We start from the raw sequence: 9,717 nt of genomic DNA, 5'->3' as shown, positions 1-9,717 counted from the left end.
CAAAGGTCGTTCTTTCTAATTAACCATACTTCACAAACCATAACAATCTCTGTAACTGAAGCTCTGAGGATCTTCAGTTTGACATAAGTTTGAGTTTGTAGAGCTCTTTGTACAGTGAGTTTCAGTATGGGGAGAATTTTTATTGATAACCCTGGCGGAACCAGAGTATATTCATGCACCAACTGTGACACAGCCCTAACCAACCGTAACCGCTCTGAACTAGTCTCAACGGTGAGTGTCAGTCATATCAGACTTTTAGTGAGTCAGCACATACCATTACGTGTTCTTGATTGTTACAGAGATTCACTGGAGCCACAGGACGGGCATTTCTATTCAACAGAGTGTAAGAAATAGTATAGACTTGTGTGTACGTGTAAACCCTCTGTAGTGCAGTGACGACCATGAAATTCATTTCTTACAGCGTTAACCTTCTCTTCAGTGAAGTAGAAAACAGGATAATGGTTAGTATAGTATATGAAAATTACAGCTAATAATTGTAAGTGTTGTTTTCTTTCTTTGCAGCTGACTGGTAGACATAATTATTGTCAGAGATGTATCGTGTAAAAACTGTACTACAAGACTTGGGTGGATCTACGTAAGTGAAAATCCTACAGTACATAATGTAATGTAGGTGCGGTTTTGTCATGGGTCGAGTTCGAGTAACATGTATCAGTTGTAAGAATCGTGATGTAATTATTGTATTGTTGTGCAATGTACTCAGGAGTTCGCAACGGAAGACTCACAGAAATATAAGGTGGGTGTCATTTTTACTACGCATTTCCAGTAGTAATTTGTTAGTGATGCATGCACCTATCAATGTGTTTCCCCACTACTCGATCCCTCCCCCTTGACTCTGACATTTTTAGCCCCGTACTTAGGGGATTTGACTTTGCCTTGCATACATGTGCAACCCATGTTGACCAGGGGGAATTGGAAGACAGAATCTCCCCAACCATAGGGAGTTTGACCCACCCCATATTAGCCCTACCCCTCCTGGGGGGTAGGGGGAGTAGTGGGAAAACACATTGATAGGTGCGTTACCAAGTTATCTCTTTCAGGAAGGGAGAGTCATCCTGGAGAGAGCACTCGTCACTGAAAGTGAAGGCATCAAAGATGTCGAATGAACTTCATAGCTAGTTTTTAATCTTTCAATCATCACCATGCTTTTCAAGTTTGTGTTTTGTTCATCTGTCTGATAATTATTGGTCTTTTGTCTGGGAGGGGTGGCTAGAGGGTACGAATCGTTACTACTGCACTTTTCGAAACTAGGCCGCACATGATCATGTCTTGTACGCATGCGCTGGCAGTCAGCACAGGGACCAGCTCCATCCTTTTATCCCCTTTCTAGTGTGAAAAGTACCTGGCTCTGCACAAATTAAAATGGGTTTCAAGGTGACTGAAAAAAGAGAATTGATGTTCTACTTGTTCATTCTTTGCTTGTCTGGTATCAGTGAGGTCTCTAGTCAAAATGGAGGTATAATTATGGTCATAGTTATTTATATATAGATTTATAAGTCAAATCAAGGAGAGAAAGTGAGTTGATTCCTCCTTCCTATTCACAGCACCCCCACCACCTCCACCACCTCCTCCTCCTCCTCCTCCACCTCCACGTCCAGGAGCTACCTGTCCCAACACATGCAGCTGTCTGAATACCTCTTTTGTACTCTGTTCTGGAGAAGACAGAATTCAAGAACTGTAAGTATAACACCTCACTCAGTATTCCAATATTCATATTTTTAATAGTGTTGATTAATACTGTGTATTGTGTTAATACTTCACACCTTATAAACTCTTGCATATATACCTAGAATGTTTTGGGAGCATCAAACGTGTGTGAACTTTGCGAGGGTTGATCAATTCGCAACAATAAAATCGCAAAACACTATAGTAAAGAGGCATGATCCTTGCAATTATTAGATCGCAAAGGGTCAATTTCTACGCTGATCATGATTTGGCTCATTCGCAAAGGTTTTTTATCGCGATACTAGTAATAACTGTGTACTAGATTTCGAATGTGTATAGCAGTGACGGAGTGCATGTGTTGACTTGTGTAGTGCCTGTGTACACAAAAATGGCCGGATCTAGGTATAATTGCGAGCGCGTAGCGTGAATTTTGTTGGGTGGCCACGCTCCCTTTTTAGGCACCCATGTGATGTGATTAATATTTGATCATAAAAAGGGCTGCATGGACTTGCATGTCAGGACGTAGTATACTGGGCAAAGTCATTCTTCTTGGATGTAAAATTTATTTCTGTATTACTGCATTGATTTGTCTGGATGCAATGGTTTTTCACAATATATAGTCCCAGTGTATACTTATTGATTGCTAGCCCACTCAATTGATTTGGACTTGGCACCATTTAGCTAAATGCACTGCACTATAATTATAATAATGCACTGTCTACATAATTAGTACAATGATTGCTGTGAAACTCGTGGGGAAAACCAGCAGTGCATGGGTATAAGACAAGAGTTAAAGAAACAAGGAAAGTGCAGCGGTGCATGACATAAACATGAAACATGACTTAACTTGGATGTCCCCATTATGTTTGGATAAGCAAAACAAACGCATACTTTAATAATTAGCTACACGTATCTGTGATCACATAATGATGTTGACCAGACTATTATACATGTGGTAACCATGCATGCATTCAGTTCTCACTGTTACAGTAATGTATAGCCTTCTAATAAGCAGACTGCTTACCAATAACAATTCCAGGCAGCACATCTCGTCGTGGTGCAGGCGCCACCGTCAGTATGTATCCGTCCTCATAATCAGACTCTTGAGGTGGTACAGCAGGGAGTGGCCTCGTATCAATTGACGAATACGTATCCTCCGTGTCAGTATCAGGGAGGAAGATGGTTGATGAGGGACCGGGGAATGGGGTAAGGGGATTGAAGTACGGGGATAGTGGATCAGGGGGGAATTTTATGGTTTTGATTGGCCTTGTGGCATATCGAGGGTCTGCAGAATATGGGTCCCTGGGCCAGGTATTAAGAGAAGGGAATACACGTAAGCACCTATATATATATCAGTGTATTGTTCATGTATAGTTGGTTAGTTGTATGTATTTTTGATGTTTCTATATATAGAAATCCTATAAGGCACTTTCAATGTTATTGCACATGCAAGAGTTCTCATTTCTCATTAAAGACTTACTGAGCTCGCATAGTGTGGCTTAGTCTGAAAGTAGCCTCCACTTGAGCCTCTGTAACGTCTTGGAACTTTCTCTCCCTGAAAATATAACAGCTTGTATATCATTATATACATAGCTACGTACCATGTTCCACTATAGTTCATGTATACTGTGTATACTGTACAGCGGCCTACGTATAAGACAATAGAGGAGTATCTAGAGTATGCTGTAGAGGTGCAAGAGGCTGGAGGCTGTCAGCATGCAGTGCATCAAAATATGCTCAATCAATTTACCAACTCTCCCCTGTTAGCCCCCCCCTCGAGTATACATACCACGTTTTGGACCTCCAGATGAACATGAGAACAAGGAACATTACGAGCAGTACTATGAGAATCACTGGGACTCCAACAGATGAACCAATAATAATCCCTAGAGAGGAATCTGAATTTGGATCTGGGGTGATTGGTCTTTCTGGCATGTTGTCGTCTCTATCCTCATCATTGTCGTTGTCGTCGACAGTATTATCATCAGTGTCTTCTCCTCCATTATCATTGTCATTAGTGAACACTGCAATGGACGAGGCTGTTTCTAATATAGTACAGATAGTTCCATGCATGGCAGGATCTAGCCTCCTTCACAAGGCCTAATACACATTTCCTACACAATACACAGATGAATCAATCTCGCAATTGAACACATAGGATTACACGCTGCATTACAACACAGTTGTTCATGCATGGCCATCATTTAGCTTGGCACTTCTATTGGGGGTCAACTCTTTTTATAAGGCAGCTATTTATATACAGTGTACATATATACACACACAGTAGATGACCAGTATATAACTTATATACCACAATATGTCCTTAGCAGCACACTCATGCATGCCGCACAACTTACAGGAACATATATCTGCAAGTGTGGATTCTGAGTCCACACATTCTGCTTGTGTTTGCTGAAATTACTCAAATACGATTGGATTGCTGTAACAGTTGTATGAAATGGCCAATGTCTATAGGTTATAGATTTAATATAGGTGTATATAGTGGTGCTGTCTTGTTTGTGGCTACTACCACATTCAGAGCTCAGAAGTCACAACTCTCAGCAAGCATCTTTACCCATTCTACTCCCACAACAACAAAAAGGGTCATTGGATATACAGTCTACTTGAATATATCTCATAGTCTGACCACATGCAGCTAGCTGTGGTAGGTTGCTGCCAATTCGTGATGTAAAAGTGAGTTAGATCTATATAGATCTACTTGGATCACTTCATGGTAGATCTATACACTAAATTTACCATAGTTTTCAAGATAGCCTGGCAGAAGTCTGTATACTATCTATTGTTGAGCCCGTAAAATTAATGTGACGAGCTTATATACAAGTTACTGGCAGACTATAGAGCTAGAGCATTGAAGTGCTAATCCCTCCGCGTGATTTATAGCATGTATAGAACAAGTTAATATGTGATGAAGCCTAAAACGACCAATAAAATATTTATAAGTATAGGTGTTGTAATTCAGTTTGCTGAACAAATGCAAGCCGCAGCATGCACAGCTTTGAGAACAGCATACTGTAGTTTTAGGTCAAGCACTATAATAATTATATATGCACAGCGGTTTAAGAAAAGAAACTAATTATACTTCCCCATACAGCATCGCCAAGGCCAGTTCGCATGAATACAATTTTGCTAGCTTAATTTGTAGTTCACATGCAGAGTCTATTTAGGCTGCCTTCAACTTTGTAGCTAGCTTGTCAACGTGCATGCATGCATGCAAGTAAGTTTTTTAGCCTTGAACATAATACACCATGGTATAATTAAATTTCATGTGGTGAGGTTACTTCCTACATGCCATGCGCCTGGGTTATTTGTTTAGTTGTGAAATATGGAACGCCGTTTGCGACAAAATTCAGGCAGAATGTGATAGGCAGAATGTGATAGGCGTGTGCATCCAATATAAAATCGATTTTTGAAGATCGATTTTTAATAATCGATTTTTTACAGTTGATTTTCGATTTACACGTGAACGATCTTTGACAATCGATCTGATAATCGATTATTGAAATTCGATTTTCGATTTTTAATAATCGATTTTTGATAATCGATTTTTAAAAATCGATTACAAAAATCGCAATTGATTGATATACTAGCCTCGAATCCAGGCCGATTTTAAAATGGATTCAAGGCTACAGTTAGGCCGCCCTTGAAACTCAGAACATGCATAAACTCCTTCTCCGCGGCCTGGAATCAAAGCTTGGCTTGGTTAGCTATCTCACATGATAGACTATAACGCAAAAGCGAAACATTATTGTTTTTTGGAACCATTAAAAAGGAGGGCCATAAGTCACAGTAAAAATCATTAATTTTAGAACTGCTCAGTTGGTGCTATCTTATTTAGTTTCTTCATGCACCCATTTTTGTATGCTTTCTCGCCAGCACTGTTTTATTTGGCCATCTTGTGTGTGCTTAGAGAAAGAGCTGAGAAAGAGTTTGGTGATTCCAGATAGAATAGAAGTCATGAATAGTGGCTTCTTCAATGGATAGTATCACGTGATACAGCTTTAGACAGGGGCCCCCCCCAGCCCACCTTCAGAGCAGTTCTAAAATCGATTATCAAAAATTGAATTTCAATAATGATTATCAAAAATCGAATTTCAATAATCATTATCAAAAATCGATTATCAAAAATCGAATTTCAAAAATCGATTATCAGATCGATTGTCAAAGATCTTTCACGTGTAAATCGAAAATCAACTGTAAAAAATCGATTATTAAAAATCGATTTTCAAAAATCGATTTTATATTGGATGCACACGCCTATCACATTCTGCCTGAATTTTGTCGCAAACGGCGTTCCATAGTGAAATTCATAGTCCCAAGGCCAGTTAAACTTGATTGTGGTTCTCTTGTGAAATTCATAGCTCTAATAGTCCCAAGGCCAGTTAAACTTGATTGTGGTTGTCTGGAATGACTTGAGTAATTTGATGGCAGCCACTTCAGGGTTTCAGTTATCAGTGCGCAAATCTAATATTATACCACTGTGGTAACTTGTATACTCAATGGTGAAACATTCATAATGTGTTACATGCTGCAGTGAACTATTTTATTTGGTTTCCATAGTGTTACATGCACACGTGCAGTTGACTATTTATTAGTTCCCATTACTGTAATACAAGCCATATACGCTTTGTGCCAATTTTTTGTTTACCAGCTTGTAAGGGTCATTAGGGCCAGTAGGATAAACAATCCATGTGTCGTATAGCAGGTAATTTTCGAAGGACTAAATTATGTTTATAGCATTTCACCATTAAACAGTGGCCCCACTTTTATTATATAACATATACCCATGAATTTTCATATGTTCTCCATCAGACTTCTGTTTCCTCTTCCATAGCACTTAGAGCAAAACAAAACATACCGCAAGCGAACACCTCGGTGTTTGAATAAGGTAGCATTTTGCTCTATTTTTAGTAACTCCCTTCCCTCCCCCTATATACCCCACCTTCCTCAGAAGCTGTGCACATAGAATTGTGCATTTGGTAATGAAGATGGGTTTGGTGTATTGTATAGGTATGTAGCAGAGGAGGTCGACAGGCGCGGTGCAGCTCAAGTAATTAGCCTTTGATTACGACGTGGGCGGAGCGTAGGTGGATAATTATTGCTCAATCAAATACTAATTGCCTGTGTATACCTCCTCTGGATATGTAGGGATCCTATATTGATTCTTGTACTATAACACTCTGGGTATGTGCTAACCCATGCTTGCAACCTAATTACCCTAACCTATTGACACCTGATATAATTATAGTATGTGGTAGGTTGCTTAGCGACAGGGTGTGCACAATGCTTACCAGTGGGAATATGAATTTATGGTGTGAGTATACTATTAGTTATTGCCCAGCATGGCCAAATATACACAAATATACGTATTGCACTGGAGCATGTTACTATTAGTAGTTTTGTATTTTATGCACAATAAACATTATATGTATTCATAATTATGGTCTAGTACTTTTGATCCTACTATAGAACAAGGATGTATCTAGCTAATCCTTACAGGTAGTTTGATAAACTGTGCTAGGCATTATTTGCTTGAACTAAGCTGCACTTGCTACGTGTCGGATTGTATGTTTGTCAGTATATGACTATGCAACCAGTGTAAGATCGGCCAGAATTAGCTTCATTCTATATACCGTATAGCGCGAAATTTTAGAGGCACTTATATTTCGTGGATTGACCTCTAAAAGCATTTCGTTGCACAATGTTCGCGGAATGACTGGGCTTGACTGCTTACCGGAAGCCATGTAGGATTGGTAACCCACGAAATCCGCGAAAATTAAGCCCCTCAAAAATTACGCGCTATACGGTACGTTGAAAGTTAATTAAGCAGCACACCCATCACACACGCACACACACAGGTATACATCAAGGTAATATATAGTCTGGATCAGAGCTTATCATTTGCTACTTGTTTAACGTTATTGTGGTACAGGTAAGTATATCATAATTATAGGTAAGGTAAGGTAGCTATGGCTTCAGCAGATGTGTCCTTTCAGGAGGGTCTTGTTGGTGTGCAGTTGGTTGTGAGTTCTTGTGAGTTCTCTTATAGTGGTGGCCTCAGTTCATTACAATTGACCTGGAAAGTGTCTAGTTTCAGAGGTAATTTCTGTGCTTCTTGCAATTGATTATCCCTATATACGTACTATAATTATGAGGTGTCATTGAAAGGCAGTCCACAATGTTAGGGTTAGGGTTATAGGGTTAGCATTTAGGTTTTGTTACTGTGGTGGTACATGCATGTGTACTAGTGGGAGGGTCACTAGTTGATGCTGGATCCCTGGCCCTTACTGCCATGTAGCTCACCTTTGGGGGGGGGGGGTGTATTCATTGCAGGCTTTTCTAGAATTCACCTTTCTCAGAAGTGATGGGAATTAGATTCATGTGGTGGCTCAATAGCTAGCATGGCTGGTGGCTGTTAGACTGGGGCCATGCACTTGTCTGTGGTAGCAAGATGTGGCAGAGTAAGCACATTTGCTGTGTTTTGTGGTAACCTTTGAGGCCATAAGAATCACTAAAAGTTCAGCCCTGGCATTAAAGTTGCTGGAAAACACTATAGTGATTCCTACTGCATGTGACCTCTTCTGCACATGATTATAACACCCAGTTCTACTACACACATGTACAGAGAAGGTCAAACATGTGGTATATATGAATCACTGCAAATTCAATTTACTGTGTCTGCACGTTATGAAATGTTACAAATATACACTGAACTCAAATATATACTGAACTACACCCAGAGGAGGTTCGGACACTGAACTAATATACACTGAACTACACCCAGAGGAGGTTCGGACACTGAACTAATATACACTGAACTACACCCAGAGGAGGTTCGGACACTGAACTAATATACACTGAACTACACCCATGCAGAGGAGGTTCGGACACTGAACTAATATACACTGAACTACATGCACCCAGAGGAGGTTCGGACACTGAACTAATATACACTGAACTACACCCAGAGGAGGTTCGGACACTGAACTAATATACACTGAACTACACCCAGAGGAGGTTCGGACACTGCTACGAATCACTACAACGAATCACTACAAGTTCAATGTACTGTGTCTGCATGCATGTTATAAATGACATTGATCTACATCAAAATAAAGGAAGTCTCTTGTTCTATGCTGATGATCTTCTTCTTTACCATCCTATTCAATCTCCTGGTCCCCTACTTAAAGTTGACCACTATACAAGTACCTTGGCGTGTGGATCTCTCATGACCTCTCATGGTCAAAACACATAGAAGGAATGTGCAGAAATGCCTGCAAGCAGGTTGGTATAATTTACCGACAGTTCTATGGCCACTTGTCACTAGAATGTTTAAGACAACTCTACATCTCACTTGTGAGATCAAAACTGGAATATGCTGCCCCTTGGGATCCACACCATAACGCTAGGTCGCCAGTTTTCATTCCCAGCTATAATTATAGGTCGCCAACTGGCAATTTATAGCGTAATTTTGGAGACAACTCGGCCTGGGAACGAGGCTATACATGTATTTGCTACAATACATATAGGTGTAGTTAGTACATGTACATGCTTCTTGTGGGTGGTTTGTTATGACTCCTGTAATCAGATAAACCTGCATGTGCTCTTACATTGAATGCTCTTACATGTGTATAAGCATCTTGTTAAGATCCTTATAAGGGTCTTAACAAGATGCTCATAGAGCATTCGCCCCGTGCGTTGAGCACAGCAGCAAACAGGTTATAACTTTTCACCGTAACGACCTTATAATGTTAGGATCGAATGACCGTGAATCTAGAAAGCATCGATTAAAAAAAACAGTGTATTTTGTCGCCTTCGAAGATTGCCTACAAGTTTCTACTATTTTTTCAACTACTGTCTCAGTTAAAGCAGTTCATGAAAGTATCTAGTTCGCTCAAACAGCTCATTTTTATATCCACACACATTCACAAACCGACACACATGCATACACTAATCACTTGGTGCGCACACACGGGGTAATTATGACTTGTTCATGCAGCATTCTGTGCACATGCA

At 40.0% G+C, this 9,717-nt stretch overlaps 1 protein-coding gene, 1 long non-coding RNA gene and 1 pseudogene across 2 annotated transcripts in view; 2 read left to right on the top strand and 1 right to left on the bottom strand.

The window, feature by feature from the left end:
* LOC135343073 (uncharacterized) overlaps positions 1 to 9,717 on the top strand; it is a 49,569-nt gene that overhangs the window by 39,581 nt on the left and 271 nt on the right. The window contains exon 3 of the long non-coding RNA XR_010397039.1: positions 8,447 to 8,985. This is a non-coding gene — a long non-coding RNA (uncharacterized LOC135343073). The remainder of the gene's footprint in view (positions 1 to 8,446; positions 8,986 to 9,717) is intronic.
* Positions 19 to 1,205, top strand: LOC135343070 (protein yippee-like 5; annotated as a pseudogene).
* LOC135343069 (uncharacterized) lies at positions 1,603 to 5,075 on the bottom strand. The gene is made up of 3 exons (XM_064540023.1): positions 3,473 to 5,075; positions 3,164 to 3,238; positions 1,603 to 2,985 (listed from the first exon to the last, which is right to left on the bottom strand). The coding sequence occupies exons 1-3, from the start codon at positions 3,754 to 3,756 to the stop codon at positions 2,688 to 2,690; spliced, it is 657 nt and encodes a 218-aa protein (XP_064396093.1). The 5' UTR covers positions 3,757 to 5,075; the 3' UTR covers positions 1,603 to 2,687.

This window comes from Halichondria panicea, chromosome 10 (assembly GCF_963675165.1).
Source record: "Halichondria panicea chromosome 10, odHalPani1.1, whole genome shotgun sequence".
NCBI lineage: Eukaryota > Metazoa > Porifera > Demospongiae > Suberitida > Halichondriidae > Halichondria > Halichondria panicea.
Note: the sequence above shows the minus strand (reverse complement) of the source record. Positions and strands in the feature narration are given on the sequence as shown.